A 16,394-nucleotide genomic window follows, 5' to 3' on the forward strand; every position below is an offset into this window, starting at 1 on the left:
CGGTCTGGGGGCTGAAAGTCCAAGATCAAGGTGCTGGCAGATTCTGTCTTGTAAGAGTTTATCTCCTTACGAACAACTGTCTTCTCACTGTAATCTAACACGGTGAAATGACCGAGGGGTCTCTCTCTCTTAGCGTTTTTTTTTATAGAGACAGTATGTTGCTATGGTGCAGGCTGGTCTCAAACTCCTGGCCTCAAGTGATCTTCCTGCCTCAGCCTCCCAAAGTGCTAGGAGTCTGCGCTGGCTCAGACCTCTTTTTAAAGGACGCTAATCTCATCATCCACGAGGGCTCTGCCCTCAGGACTTAATCACTTCCCAAAGGCCCCACCTGCTGATACCATTACCTTGAGGGTGAGGGTATGAATTTTGGAGGGACATAAACATTCAGGCCACAGCCCTCCCCTAAGCCAAAAGTAATACATAATGGTTCTGTTTATTAAGTAGTTAGGTCCAAATAATTTGATGGTAGAAGTTTGTACGGTGTCAGCACACGTTGCTGTGAAGTCTTTACAAATGTAAAATTTTGTGACTTCCCTGTGCTCCTCAGTGCACAGCTGGGAACCATAGCTCTACACACTGTCCCACTGTCCCACTCTACTTCCGTTTTTTTTTTTTTTTTTTTTGCTTCCATCATCCCCGTGGGACCCACGTCTACAATTTTCTGCCACACATGCCTTGGCACAACACTCCACAAACAAACACAAACTGATGGCAATATTTATATTTATTTTTGCAATTCCTTGGATAAAAATCATTTGAACAATGGTAAGGTGTTATTCTCATAAAAACATCTTTCAAAACAAATGTATTTCTATTTTTCACAAAAGTTAAAATTACATGCTGAAAGAGTTAATCACTTAGATAACACAATACAATATCAGAAGACTTGTAGAGTAAGAATAATGAACTACATCATTAAACTAAACAATTACACAGAACTAGAAAACTGACTCAGTAGTAAAATATAAAATCTACAATTATAAATATAAATTTGGTCCATGGAGACACTAGAGCAGTATTTACAGTAAGTATCAGATTATTTCTACTTTAAGTGAATACTACAGTTGTAAAATGCTGCATATCATAGGGAACAGTGTTTTATTTACAGTCTACTATATTAAAAGTTATATTTCTAGCAAATCTGATGATGGCTACAAATACGGCTAAAAATTTGACACTAAAAACAAACATTTTGTGTAGTTGGGAATTCCTAACACCTGTAAATTGAAATTTCCTGTTAAAATCAATACAGAAAAAAGTACCACAAGTCCATTCTTAGAAATACTGTAAAATTCAATCATTTTAGTTCAAACATAATAAGTGAATTACAAGAAGTCTTGCAAAAAGGCACACATTGTTAATGATGTAAATTTGGCAGCAGAATCCTACGTCATGTAAGTTACTGTCAGGTGATGGGAAGTAAACAGATAACAGAACTAGACTAATTTTCCTGTGTAATTTTAGAAAGAAGAAAACAAAGCTCAGCTGTGGGCTCCCACAACCCTTTCTGTGTTAAACTAAAGACTCTAAGCTCTCAGCGATATTTCCATCGGGTAATGCTGCACCGTTACTGTCCAGAGAGGTGGATGGATTCTCTTCCTGTCTTGTGCTCACGAGGCTGAGGACCACTTTGTAGAGAAACTGATACTGCTCCTAGAGAACAGAAAATGGGAGGTCATGCACAGGAAGCTTAGTGAGGTCATAAATTTCTAAAAACCAGGAATATTTTTAGATATACTTTGGCACTATTCATGGAAGGGCATTGTGTTAAGGGCTTTGTTATTTATTCTCAACAGAAGTACACAATCTATGTTAATGTCTCTTTCTGATTAAATTAACTTTTCAATTAGAGAACATTCACTGACCTAGAATATTGCCCACATACATCTGCCAATGATAAGCACTTCATTCTTATTTGTTTACTGCATGAAATCTGTGAAGTGACAGGGTTCTATTAACTTATGGGGAAACCCTTTGGCACTAGGCACTCTCGTAACCCATTCAAAATAAGTTTCTTATTCATTCTCTAGTTGCTATGAAGTCCACTGGGTCTGTCTATTTATGGGGAGGTCTCAGAAATGACAGCGCTGCCAGCCCAGGGACCCACATAGAATGCAGTCCTTTCCCAAGACCCACTGTTTATCAGGAAGAAGAATTTCACACTCTGTTAGCCTGACTGGTCCTATGCTCTGCTTGGAGTAATGGTGACTGTGTGCTCTGCTGTGGTATCAGAGTATTGACACATCAAAGAATGATGCAGTTTTTCTCCTACAGATGCCATCCCAGACAGTCTGGGGAGAGGCAGCTGCAGAGAACCCAAGCGAGTGACTAGCATCATAGTGGAAAACCATTAGGAGCACAAGTGATCCAGTGCATCATTAAATGAATTTGTGAAATTCGCATCTCCAGAAAGAAATTTCACACAGGACAAGCTTGATACAACGCAGCTGGCCTGAATGAGATTTTTAATATGGTCTTCTCTGAAGTGCATGTGTGCAAGGATTACCTTGATGTCCCACCAACTGATCTGGGCTGGAGTTTTGAAGATGGACCCTATACATACATACATGTGTAGACCAAGGAGCTAAAGGTGAGCCTATGACTTCTACATTCACCTAAGCTTCTCCACTGGGGTATTTACACTAAGTTCCCTATTGTGTAAAAAGCCACACATGAGATTTAAAATTTTTTAATCTATCAATTTTCTGGAAGATAAACTTTAAATATTTATTGCTTGTTGTTTTGGTTCCAAGGACTTGTAATTCAGCTTGAAACCACATGCTAATGTTATCAGTCAATGTGACCTTTCTTGATGCATGACAAGTAGCCTCTAGGAAGGAAGTAGTACTCTAAAAGAAAAAATAATAGTGAAAATTTTCTAATTTTTCTAATAGTGAAAATTTTGGTTCGCTGCTTTATTACTTACAAGGTCAGCAAAGACTCCTGGCCTCATCAAATTGATCATCTTGGCTACCTGGTAAACATCCATGGAATTTTCTTTTTCCAGTTGGTGCATAAGGGTTGTCAGAGCACAGAAAGTTCCTGCAGTCACTCCCCCGTGCCTTTTAGCAAAGGAAAGGGACAAAGATTCCATTCAGATGCATCAAATGCTCACATGTGGAATTCACAGAGCAAATAGCCTTGAGGAACTTTGCAGTACAAACAGTGAAAATTTTAATTAATTGTCTCTCTTTACTGTCTTATGCTTAAAACTATGGTTTAATTTGAAACATTGCCAAGTGTTCATATTAATAACAGCATGCTTTATGTAAGTTTAATATTTGCTTATTTTTATACTATGAAAGGGGCCGACATTAAATAAAAAATGATCTGACCAAGGTTATTATATGTACACACACACTTATGTATCATATATAATATGTATATAATTCTAGCAAATGCATTTTTATTTGTTTATAAAAGAAGCCTGGAAAGATTTATTGGATAAAGATTCTATTTCTGATAAATAAAAATCATAGCAATTTCACCCTTGTCCCAGGAGGTCAATGACTGAAAAATGTCTCTCTGGTTAGCTCCTGTAAAATTCCAGTGCTCAAGCACTAACTCATCACACAAAGTGTTCTCAGTATAAAATGCAAGAGCAGATTCCTATGATCATGAATCCATCTTCAGCTTTCAACAGGGGCTTCAAATGAAGTGAAAAAATAATGTTCTATGTTAAGTTTGTTGATAAGAAGCTGATAATCACAATGGCTGAATCATCACATTTGGTTCAAAGCTTTAGGTTAGTCTGAACACAACAGAAATATACATATACCCAGGGAATGCTCAGTTGTGAAACAATTTAACATGAGGAACTTACTCATCATGAACAATCATGGGTCCATCCCTGTTGGCAGCTTCTTCTTTGATAATACTTATAAGTTCAAAAGTTTTACTAATGGGGCCATCTGGATTTGGCCATTTGGGGCACTGAAAATGCCTCACTTCAAGTACATAATCATCCTGTAAGAAGAAAGAAAAATTAATGTTTTTAAAAGAAAAATATCAGTTAGTGACAGTTTATCATGAGTGGAATAATTGGGGAAAATCAGGAAATACAGTAAGGTAATGAAACTGAATGGCACGCATGAGTGAGCAGCAGTAGTGGCAGGACATCTGTCATGGAAGGAAGAAATAGTTGTGATGCCACGTTTACCATGCAAAGGTTTACTCAGCAGGATTAGAAGGTGCAACTTCTTTTTTTATTCTAAAAATATACCTTATGTGTGGGTGTATCATATCAATGCCAGTAAACCATGAGACATGTACCAAAAATGTGTCTGCACTGCTAAATTTGAATTTTAAAAATAAATCTTCAGTATTAAAATTTGTTTTGAAAATAGCGTAAACCTCTTCAAATACCAATCCTCAGGCTTAACTAAGGGAAGAATGAGATTGCACAACACAGTGGGAAAATGCTGGCCAGGAGGTAGAGATCTAGGTCCAACTATGGTCCCAGTTCAGATTCCTGCTTATGTGACTAATCAGACTTTGTGATTTAAGTCTCTGAAACTTCTGACCCCCAGTTTCCAAAAGTGTACTCAATAAAATGCTACATGTAAAAAACAAGTAGCAGAACCTAAATTTTATATGGAAGTGCAAAAGGCTGAAACAGCCAAGATATTCCTAAAGAAGAAAACCAAAACAGTGAGTTAGCTCATCAGATATCAAGAATTATCATAAGCTGTAAGAATTAAGACACTACTGTTTTGGCAGGGGGATGGACAAACAGACCAATGGAATAAAATAAAGATCCTAGAAACAAGCCCATATGTATATGGTTTACCAGTTTCAGAATTAGGGTAAAGTGAAATATTTAAACCATCTAAAATATGATTTAATTGTTTTCTGATTGAGAAGTTACTCTGAATCCACATGCCTTAGTCATCATTATTAGGATCTTTTAGTATTTTACTGTAGCTCTACATAAATAATTATTGGCAAAGAATTCAATAATAAATATCTTGCATACAACCAAGAGTTTAAAAGAACAATATATTATCTTATAGATAACAACAGTATTTTTTATATAACCAAAAGTTTAGTAAAATAATCCTAGTTCATTGTACTGCATGTTTTTGAAGTACTTCTTCACTTATCAACTCATTATTCTACTTATCACTCACCAACTCTCTGCATTGGTAGAGAGCAGTCAGTTTTGGTAGGTAGTATTTTTCCCATTTCACTTAAGAGAATACAAGGTAAGGGCTGGCATTAAAAAACAATTTTAGAATCAATAACATTATTTTTTACTATGTTTATTTTCAACCTAAATCCTATTAGCCACTGATTTGTAGTAAAAGAGAAATCTTTGATTTCCTGTGTGTGTAGAACTCAGGAATGGTGTAGTTTAATGATGACTAATTGTTTAATGATTCTATAAGATTTTGAAAATGAAACTGACAAGTAATGAATATTGATTATTTGAGTAATTTGTCACAATTTGGAAAAAGCAGAATCCTTCTTTTTATTTCTGGGAAAGATCCTTAAGTCAGCATATGTCTATCACATGTTTAAGGTGAAAAGTTTAACTTATATCCTTACCTGTGTTGCTTCTAAGATAAAGTCTTGAATTATAAGCTTTTCCTCATTAGAAAGACATTTGTGTTCTTCAGCCATAAGAGTGACCTTAAAGCTCTCACAATTTATAGGCTCATCTTTATTTGGCCAGTAAACAAATTCATCTTCTGCCTGGAGGATTAAAAGCCAAAGAGTCTAGATTTTAATAAAAAGCCTAATAAGTCAGATTGTGAAATAAAGTTAATTAGTTGGCACGGAAATTTCAACTCAAATTTTTCTTAGAATCTGAAAATTTACTCTTAAAATCTTCCCGGTGTCTTTAACCAGATTGATGTGCAGAATAAAATACTATACTTAAAACTCCAAACTATTATCTTGCTATTTTGGGCTCTTAGCTTATCAATAACAATGGTAAGCTTGTTGCTTCTATAACTGACAACCAAGTAAAGAAGATTCAATTGATTTGAAGAGCTCCTCAATTTCTATCTTCATTTGGAATGGTCAGTATAACTTTGTTGACAAGAACTGAATATCAAAGTTAAGTATATATGTAATGCCTAAATGAAATATTTATTTTGTTTTACTTTTTGGGTTTTCCAACCACACAAAAATCAGACTGGGGTATCCTGGTTTTCTGATACTAAAAATGTCCTTCCTAATCTAGGAATCATCCAACTGGGTCTTTTTTTTTTTTAATTTCTAGGGACCTTCTTAAATTAAGGGACTCTCCAAATCTCTTAACATGTTATTCAAAAAATGCAAATAGAAGTGTATAGAGTGCCTTCATTCATAGTTGCAATCCTAATTTTCTTAAGTGATGTCACAAAATACATAAATTTAAGTTAATTTTAATCTACTTTTATTTTAAACTGTCATTCATCACTTTGACCTAGGAGGTTATATAACCAAACCAAGCCCAACAGCAGACAAAGTATGACCCCAATAACATTAGTTTATTAGTTGAAAAAAAAAAATTACTTTGCTTGTCTGTATGCTGGACTTCTGGCTATTGTAACCCGATGTTTCCCCTGTAAAGAAAATACTATAAGTGACCTAAGGGATTTACCATGTTTTGGCCATCAGGAATCATAACCACCAGCTGGGCATTATGGTCCCATATCATCCTCCAGAAATCCTTGATGGTATGGAGAAGAGGATGCTGGGTGATGATGAATTCATTGCTCTGATAATAACCCTACAAAACCAAAGAGAAGACAAGAAGAGCCCTGGCATATGCCTTTAAACATGCAAATAAACATTTATAAGTTAATGGACTTTAAGTCAAAGTAGTCTTTTGAATTGCAGATTGTCTATACATAATAATTTGATTATTATAGCCAATGCTTACCGGCCACTTTCTATATGTTAGCTATAGCACTAAGTGTTTTCTTCCTCAAGTCATTTATTCCTTATGGTGATACTATGAGATAGGAACTGTGATCTGTCTGCCTTCCCCATTTTACAGGTTACGAAACTGAGACTTAAGAAGTTAAATGTTGTGCCCCAGTTTACCTTAAAAAGTTAAGCGTAGTACTCAAGGTTACCTATCATCTTGTAGTGAATGCTTATAAATTTTATGTTACCTTTTAAAGATAAGTTGGACTTTCTCATGCAGAGGAAAGGAGGGCTCAGTTGCCCTTGACACAGTTTCCAGTTCTATACCGTCTACCCCCACCCAGTTCCTTCCTTAATGTGGTCGATCCAGGTATCTGCCTGATAAAGCCCCCTGGTGACAGCTTCACTATGTACCAGCTAGAAACATCCTACTTGACTGGCGCTGCTGACCTTCACACTGCATGGACTGTGCAGATAGGTCACAGTGACTGCCTCTCAGTCACTACATGACCTCCTGGAACTCATGCCTGCTTGCTTTAAACCCACCAACTAAAAGTCCCCTGGGAAACCTCTTTGGGCAATGGGCTGGACTCAGTAACAGCCTTGGCCCCCAAGTCCTTTTCTCTCTCTTCCAGCTTGTGTTCCCCAACCTCTGTGTGTGTGGCTTCCAGGCGAGCCATGTACCCTCCAGGGTCTGTAAGTATTTAGGACTCTCAAACTTTGACACTGTGGTTGTGTCATGGAAGCCAAGGCTGCAATCTGACCCCCCATGGTGAGACTGCCCAAGAGACCCATGCCAGTGGATCCTCTGCTGGTGTTCTTTTATACCAGCTAAGTTGATAGTGAAACTCAAAAGAGTTTGACTCAAAACACATCTGTGGGAGCAGACTTACCAAAATGGCTTGTGGAAAGTATCTCCTGCACTAGAAAGAGTGGAAATCTACAGGAGAGTTTACATTTCTCACTTTCCACAAGTCCCAATGACAGAATGCCAAATTCACATCTATCTACTCACAACAGGACACCTGTGGTGTCCAGGCACCTTGGTTGCCTCTACAAAAGAGGAACCAGGTACACCCCTTGCAGATTTCACTGCAGAAACCTGGAATCCAGTACTATTGGATTACTCATGGTTTCCCTGTTACTTACTAAAATCATGGCTCTCCTAGTCCCTTCTGCTTTTAGATCCCATTCCTATCCCCCAAGGGCTTACTTGCAGGGAGAAATGTATTTAGATGCCACTACCACATATCTCCCTGTTTTCTCCATGGATATTCAATATTTCCTTTTCTGGATAAATAGAGCAGAGATTTTGGAATAGGAATTAGGACCCTTTCATCTGAAGTCAGGCTTTGTGATTGATTGACGTGAAAATGATATTGAAGGTCACACAACAGGTACTAAAGCACTTATCCCTCACATAGAAGCTCTGGAGACAGAATGAAAATGTTGTATCTTTAGGAATCCAGGTCCCCAGTGAGCCAGTTTGCAGGGTGAGAACCGTGCTGCAAACCTGGAGCGGTAATGTCAGTGAGGATGGGCTTCGCTGAAGCTGGTGCATCTGGGTTTGCTCAGGGGCCCTGCCTTGGTAAATGAAATGAAGCCTCTTAGAGGGGCAAGTGTAAGTTTTATATCTACTCATCAGCCCTGAATGGTGAGTTTGGGTTTCTGCATTTACTCATGTGTCTTGCTTGAGGTTTCTTCAGTCCCGGCACACATAAAAGCATCAAGGTATGCTGTTATTCCACTGTTGCTGGGGGCTGTGAGCTTGCAGTCATCAGATTTGGCTTATATTTACCGGTGGTGCTGCCCGTGTCTACAGTCCATGCTGCAGGCAGCCCACTCTGGTTTTCATTCCCCTGACACAAGATGGCAGGTGGTCTCCCCAGTGACTTCTCTGACTTACCATGATATAGGAGGCATTGATGTAGTCTGTGCCTTCCCCACTCAGGGACGAAATGCCAACTCTCGATCTTTCCACTGGAACACAGAACATTCACTGTCAACAGCACTGTACCATTTTTCCCCCACTGCCAAATGTAAAATATAGCTGCGTTTCTCAAGTTCAGTGTCTTGGATCTGTAAGCTAATTTAGATGAGACTTCAAGGGTTTATGAGTTCTTTTCAATAGTTACATATTGGCCATATAGAAAAAACAGAGTGTACTGCATTTGTCTGAAGGTATAGTAATACAAATATTGCTAAATTGACTACAAGGATTTTATTATTAAAAAAAAGTTGTTTATTTTCCAGATTCAACATTACTTACCAGGGATGATGGAGGAAGTTCTGTTCTTTTCCCTGTTGCATTGCTTTAGGGCTGTAGAATAGTCACTCTGCTGTATATTTGATTGACTCAGAAGCTGAGCAAGGGAGTTAAAAATATATATAGTTTATTTTATTTAAGTCACGCACATACTCAGACACACACACACAGGACCCAATTAAGATAAGATATTGTTATTTAGTACTCCATTACATGAATAACCTAGATTCTATTTATCTATTCCCCAATTAGTGAATGTTTCGATTATTTCCAATGTTTTTCTATTTCAAGCTTTGTAGCCATGAATATCTCTTCCATGTTTCTTAATGTGCACATATGGGAGGATTTCTACAGAAAACTAGGAATCATCAGTGTTTAATTTTTGACAGTCTGATAGATAAAAATGGTATATCATGGTTTGGATTTGCATTTCCTTAATTTCTGTAAGATTGTCAATTTTATTAATTTTTAAGGGCCATTGATGTCTTGAATGTAAATCTATAGTCTGTTTAAAAAGTTGCAAATATCTTTAGTCTCTTTAATCACACAGAAAAATAAAATAAAACTAGATCTCTACCATACCTCAAACACTAAAATATATTGAAGATGGTCCTCTCTCTAGTGAAGAAATAGTTAAAAAAAAAAAAGAAGATGGATCAAATAACTAAAGGTGAAAGTAAAGCTTTATAACTATTATAAGAAAATACTGGAAAGTATCTTTTGATGATTTGAAGGTAGAGAGGGACTTCTTAAGTAAAAACATAATTTGCAGAACTCTTAAAGAAAAAAATAAATTGGCTATAAATTTCTGTGTGATTAAAGATGCTGAAGACATTTGCAACTTCTTTAACAGATATTGAAGACATCAAGAACCCCTACAAATTAATAAATGACAATGAAGTATAAATATGAAAAGGCAATCATCAAAGAAGAAATCTTAATAGGTAATGAACACTAAAAAGAAATGGAAAATCTGACTAGATTATTAAATAAATCTGTTACAGATAACCGTTAAGCAACTAAATCAGTTGCCCAAAATCTCACCTCCAAAATATAACCAGACCCAAAAGTATTTAATGTGAGGTTTTACCAAAGTTTTAAGAAACAGAAAATTCCAAGTGTTAATAAAAATCCAGGTGGAAAACTAACCCAACTATCTTATTGAACAAATATAACTTCTATACAAAACAGTACAAGGACAGTACAAGATATTTATAGGCCAAAATCCATAAAATCCTATTTAAAACATCAGTGACTTAATCCAGCAGTATAATTTTCCAAATATACTGATCAAGTAGAGTTTATAAGGTTCATTAAAAAAATGAAATGATGATTTAACATTAGAAAATATGAATATATTTAGGTATAAAAATTATATGACCCTTTCAGTACACACAGAAAAAGTAGTCAATAAAAGTCTATCTTGCTCATAACAAAAATTCTTAGTAAACTAGGAATAGAAGGAAGATTTCTTAGCCTTATAGAAGGTATGTACCATAAAACTAACATCATACATAAAAATTAAACTTGGAAATTTTTATAGTAGATTCAAGAAAAGATAAGGAATGTCAGCTATTGACATTATTATTCAACATTATGTTGGAAATTGGGTTAAACTATTAAAAAAGTGTAAAGGTATTAATAGAAAAGGATTTGCAGATGATACGATTGTCTACAAAGAACATCAAGAGAAACAAAAGTGAAAATACTATCTCTTATTAGAGTTCAATTAACATATATTAAAAATCAATAACATTGTTATTCATTGGCTATGGGTGATTAGAAAATGTATTAGAATGAAAAAAAAGGAAACTCAATTATAAACAAGAAGAAGAAGACAGTAACAAAAACTCTGGGGTCTCAAAAAATACACTTAACAAAGGGTGCAGTAAATATATAGAGAAAATTATTAAACTGAATTGAAAAAATAGAATTAGGCCCAAATATATAAAAATATGTTGATAAACGAAAATATTGTTAAGATGTTGATTCTCCTTAAATTGAATATAAAAGTCAATGTGCTATCAATCAAATTTTCAGCAGGAGAACATATTTTCATTTAACATGGTAAAGAGCCAAAATCATCCAACCTATACTGGAAAAGAAGGAATAAGTGATAGAATTCTTTTGTACTGTATATGGAATACTTATTAAGTAATATAATGGTATTGGAAAACTGATGAGTCAACCAGAGGAATCATGCATATGAGGAAATCTGCTATGTGATAGAAATGATATTACAAATTAGAGAGGGAAGGGCAGACTAATTGATAAATGATATTAGGAAAATTTCCATGGTTAAATCCAAAGGCCTCCTCCATCCCCGACATATTTGATTTGTCATTAGCATTTACCACCTTAGTCCACTTCCTCCTTCTTGAAACATTATTTTCTTTGTATTCTATTCTATCCTACTGTCCCAAATTTTCTCCTACCCTCTGATGCCTTCTTTTTCTTTCTTTTGTGGGTGGCCTTTCGTTAGTTAATTACAATTTTTCTTAACTAATCTTTCCCAAGCCTTCTTAAAGGCCTCATTTTTAATTGGCTATCTTATCCAATTCTAAGCTTTCAAGTAACTATCTTTACGTTGATCTCTCCCAAATCCATTTCTCCAGGCAAAGTCACTCTCCCAGCCTCAGATCCAGTATTCCACTGCCAACTATACATGTTTGCTGAGCCACCTCCCAAGCACCTCAAACTTAGGAAGGTTTAGAAGTAATTGCACCGTCCTCTGTGATTCTAACACATCTTCTCCAGCATGCACCTCTTCCTGAATTCTCACTCACAGTGAATTATACCACCACCCTCCCAGTTGTCCAAGCTGGAATCTGAGCAGTTGTGCTCATCTCTCTTGCCTTTCTGTAGTGTCCAATAAATTACCAAGTCTTGTGTTCAACTCTCAAACAGGTCTTCCACAATTCCTCCATGATAAGTTGCATCCTTCCCTGTACTCCTACACTGCAGTTTCACCTCTACAATGGCATTTTTCACAGTTTTGTGTCTTTTTTCTCACCTGTATCCCCCATTAGATTGCAAACACCATGAGAGTAGAGGTTGGGTGTGTTCTTTTTTTAAAAAATTCATTTTGTATCCTAGCACTACAAACAAAAGCCTGGTATCTGGTAGATGTCTGCTAAGTGTTTGTTCATAGACATGCAACCTATTTCAGTGAAATTTTTCTATGGATAAACTTAAATGAATATCTTTTTTTATAGGATAGTAACCACATACACACTGATATTCCACTACTTATGATGTTAACAGGAAAATATCTCTCTTTTTAATTGGATTCTGATCTTATTGATACTTTCATTTTTATCCTGGATTATTCAGCTTAAGCCATACCAATTCTTTTATGCAATTGCATAGGGGCAAATCATATTTAAATGAGAATTTTGTTGAAAGTGGGTAATACTGTGTATGTATGTGTGTATATATGTATACATGTATGTATGTGTGTGTGTGTGTGTGTGTGTATAATTAATTAGGGAAAAGCTATCTTAACACCTAATTTTAATGTTTTACATTTTTTTATTTTCAGTTTCTGCAATCCAAACAGCATACTTTTTTTTCCTACTAAAGCTGTAGTCCCCAACCTCCGGGCTGTGGACTGGCCCCGGTCTGTGGCCTGTTAGGGGCTGGGCCGCAGAGCTCCACCCCCTCCATACTCCCCCCAACCCCACCCCTTCTTCTGTGGAAAAACTGTCTTCCATGAAACTGGTCACTGGTGTCAAAAAAAGTGCCAAAAGCATTCCTTTGTGCCTCAGATAAGCTTGGCTGAGCAAAACATTTATGTCTTTCTGATAACAGATTTTAAGTTCAGCATTCACCCCAATCATTCTCTTATACTCCAAAAGCACAAAAGTAGTGATTAAGAAGTCAAAGTCCTGAGGCAATGCATGGTGGCTAACATCTATTACATGCTGTAGGCTGGGGAAAAGCAGAAGTAAGTGAAATCTCAAGGTTTGTTAACTCTCCCGGGTTTTTATCTATTTCCTGATATTCTTTTTCAGAAATTGGCCCTGTTTCCCTAGGAATTCTGAGAAGTAAAAGGATGGTGTAGGAATAATGCAGAGCAAGACTGCACACCCCTGTGCCCCACCCCACCTCCTGTGGAACGCTGCAACTTGGTAAATACTTTGGTCCCAGGTGGCAGGTCTCGCCATGCCCACTTTCTGAATTCTTTGCTTACTGCTTTCTGAAAGCCAGAGAACTAGTGCTGTGGGAAGTATCGTACAGAACAAAACATGCTCCACTGGCTGGCTTACTGCCTGGAGACAGGGCGAGTGGGAGAGACTAGGGTTGAAGGAGCTATTGTTCAGGCGTGGCCTTCTCTGTTTCAGGGGTTTCAAGTGAGACACAGATTTTTCCAAAGAGTAGCAGGAACAGCCTGAGCCACAGCACTCGTGTTTAAGTGGTCTGGTTTTTTTCAAAGTAAAAAGAGCACTTGTGTGGTCTGTATGATACGTTATGTCTGTTCATTCTGTTATGCTCTGTGCCTTCCCTTTCCTGAACCAAGTTTGCATTTATAAAAGTTAGTTTAGGGTTTCTGAGAACTTTTCCTCTTGCTCCCCAGTCAGAATTATGTTTCTCCTTGAAATTTGCTGCGTGGTATTGGAACCTATTGTGAAGAGCAAGGATGGTTCGAATACAAAACCTTTGTATCGACAATGATCTCAGCCCACCCACATGACCTTGTTGACTCACATGAGAAGATGCAAGGACATTCATTTCTGTGGTGACATCCAAGAGGTTTCCAAGAGAACTCACCTGGAACTGCTTCTCTAGTTTTGTTTTGCCTGTTGGTCCAGGAATGAGCAGTGCGTTGACATAGGCGTGGATGTGAATGTCCGGCACCTCAGTTTCTTTACTGAGTATGGCCTCAACCAGCGTATCGTGGATGAAGACATACTGTTCCTGGCAAAACAATGACAATAAAGGGACATTACTCTAAGCTTTCCTTATATGTATCTACGAACAAAAGTAGTACCTCCCCCGAGAGACATAGAGAGTTTCACAGAAAGGGGGGAAAACCCACAAAGGAGTTGGAAAGGCAAAGCAACATCCCCTCTGCCTACCCCTCAAACCCAGCACCCCCTCTACACTCTGGGAGGGCTTGGCTCTCCTGATTCCTACACTTCTGACGGGGCCTCCCCTTCTGGCAACTCCAACTCTCCTTTCAGCCTGTCATATATAATTTAACTCAGTTTTATATGCAGTTGTTAATAATTCTTTTGTATTTCTTTTTCTTTTTATTTATTTATTTTTTGAGACAGAGTCTCACTCTGTTGCCCAGGCTAGAGTGCCGTGGCGTCAGCCTAGCTCACAGCAACCTCAAACTCCTGGGCTCAAGTGATCCTCCTGCCTCAGCCTCCCGAGTAGCTAGGACTACAGGCATGCGCCACCATGCCTGGCTAATTTTTTCTATATATATTTTTAGCTGTCCATATAATTTCTTTCTGTTTTTAGTAGAGATGGGGTCTCCCTCTTGCTCAGGCTGGTCTCGAACTCCTGAGCTCAAATGATCCTCCCGCCTCAGCCTCCCAGAGTGCTAGGATTACAGGTGTGAGCCACTGCACCCGGCCAATTCTTTTAATATTTCATATATGGGACTCTTCCCTGGTCTTATCCAACCAGAATGCCACTTGCTTGACAGAAGGAAGTTTGGTTTGGTTTGGTTTGAAGCTCACTAAGTCATATATATATATATATTATTGCTTTCAAGATGCCATCCATGGTTTTTAATTTAAGTTCATTTTTATTTAGAAATAGAAAAATAAAATACAGATTTGCAGACTTTATCCTATGTCATATATGGGTAAACTATATGGACTTAAAAAGGGATATAATTGGAGCACAATTCATACAATTTAAACAGAAAAGCGAATCCATTAATTCACTAGATATATGAATAACTTGAGGTTTTTACCAGCAGGGATGAGTGTTGACTGCTCCAATTACTCTTTTTCTGGATCTTCTCCAACAGCATTTTAAAGGATTATTTCCCATTTGGTCACAAAACAGAGTTTAGCAGGCCCATTCATGGTATATCTGTAGTTACCTGGTGTTTTGGGTTGAATTGTGTCCCCCAATAAGATATGTTGAATCTCTAACCCCCTAGTACCTGAAAATGTTACCTTATTTGTAAATAAGGTCATTATAGATGTAATTAGTTAAGATCGGGTCACCTGAAGCAGGGCAGTGACTGGTGTCCTTATAAGGGCGACACAGACATAGAGGGAAGACAGCCATGTAGAAATAGAGGCAGAGGTTGGACTCATGCTGTCACAAGCCAGGGAACATCTGAGGCACTAGAAGCTGGAAGAGGCAGGAAGAATCTTCCCCTAGCAGCTTCTGAAACAGCAGGGCCTAAAAACTCCAGCACTGGGAGACAATAAATTTCTGTTGTTTTAAGCCACCCATTTTTTTTTAAGCACATCATTTTTATTTTATTATACCTATTACTTTGTAATTCATAACTTTTGCTCAGTATTAATAGCGGAATCAGCTCATGGGAGGCAGAACTTAAAGTATTCAGTGAGAGAAATACAAGTCAATTGCAATTTTAAATGGGAAATGATAATCACTGTAAATTAATGAATCTTTCCAAAAGGAGTGTAATTCATATTTTGGAGACCCTCTTTATTAAGGTACACTTAGCAATATGTTCACCATTCTTGCATTTTCCCCCTCTAAGTCTTCCCTGTATTTTTTTGACTTAATAGCTGACTTTATAATTTTATTAGAAAATAACTTTTGCAGTAATTACATCAGTTTCTGATAAAAAAATTATTTGCTATAATTGAAAGGTTATATATGCCCTAAATTTCACTTTAAAAATAGTTAACAGCTGTATAATTTTGAGGTAGGCAGGATGGTTTGAAAAATAATAATAGGGCATGGAATTATTAGCTTTAAATTGAATTTGAGTTTAGCTTATTGTGGGTGTTCTTGAGGCTTAAAATTAGTCTCTTACTAAATATAATGTGTGGAAGTATTTCACTTGGGAAATAAAATTTATTGCTCATTCCAAAAAGAGGCATAGGTCTGGTTTGGGAAAATTAGTCTCTGACATTGGAACCTGCTTTTGGGTAAACTTCATATTCTCCTTAAATGAGAATTTAAGTGCTATGAGATAATATAAAAAGGAGATATTTGCAAGCTGCTATTTAAAAAGGAATTCCAGGCCGGACGCGGTGGCTCAGGCCTGTAATCCCAGCACTATGGGAGGCCGAGGAGGGCAGATCGTTTGAGCTCAAGAGTTCGAGAC

The 16,394-nt window shown here is 37.1% G+C and overlaps 1 protein-coding gene across 1 annotated transcript in view; it reads right to left on the reverse strand.

Moving 5' to 3' along the window:
• Positions 1-708: 708 nt before the first annotated feature.
• PTPRZ1 (protein tyrosine phosphatase receptor type Z1) overlaps positions 709-16,394 on the reverse strand; it is a 172,472-nt gene continuing 156,786 nt past the window's right edge. The window contains exons 23-30 of the mRNA XM_045564087.1: positions 13,895-14,041; positions 9,128-9,221; positions 8,765-8,838; positions 6,590-6,718; positions 5,548-5,694; positions 3,824-3,966; positions 2,927-3,062; positions 709-1,653 (exon numbers count right to left, since the gene is read on the reverse strand). Coding sequence (XP_045420043.1) covers positions 1,513-1,653; positions 2,927-3,062; positions 3,824-3,966; positions 5,548-5,694; positions 6,590-6,718; positions 8,765-8,838; positions 9,128-9,221; positions 13,895-14,041 — 1,011 coding nt within the window. The 3' untranslated portion in view covers positions 709-1,512. The remainder of the gene's footprint in view (positions 1,654-2,926; positions 3,063-3,823; positions 3,967-5,547; positions 5,695-6,589; positions 6,719-8,764; positions 8,839-9,127; positions 9,222-13,894; positions 14,042-16,394) is intronic.

This window comes from Lemur catta, chromosome 11 (assembly GCF_020740605.2).
Source record: "Lemur catta isolate mLemCat1 chromosome 11, mLemCat1.pri, whole genome shotgun sequence".
Lineage (NCBI taxonomy): Eukaryota > Metazoa > Chordata > Mammalia > Primates > Lemuridae > Lemur > Lemur catta.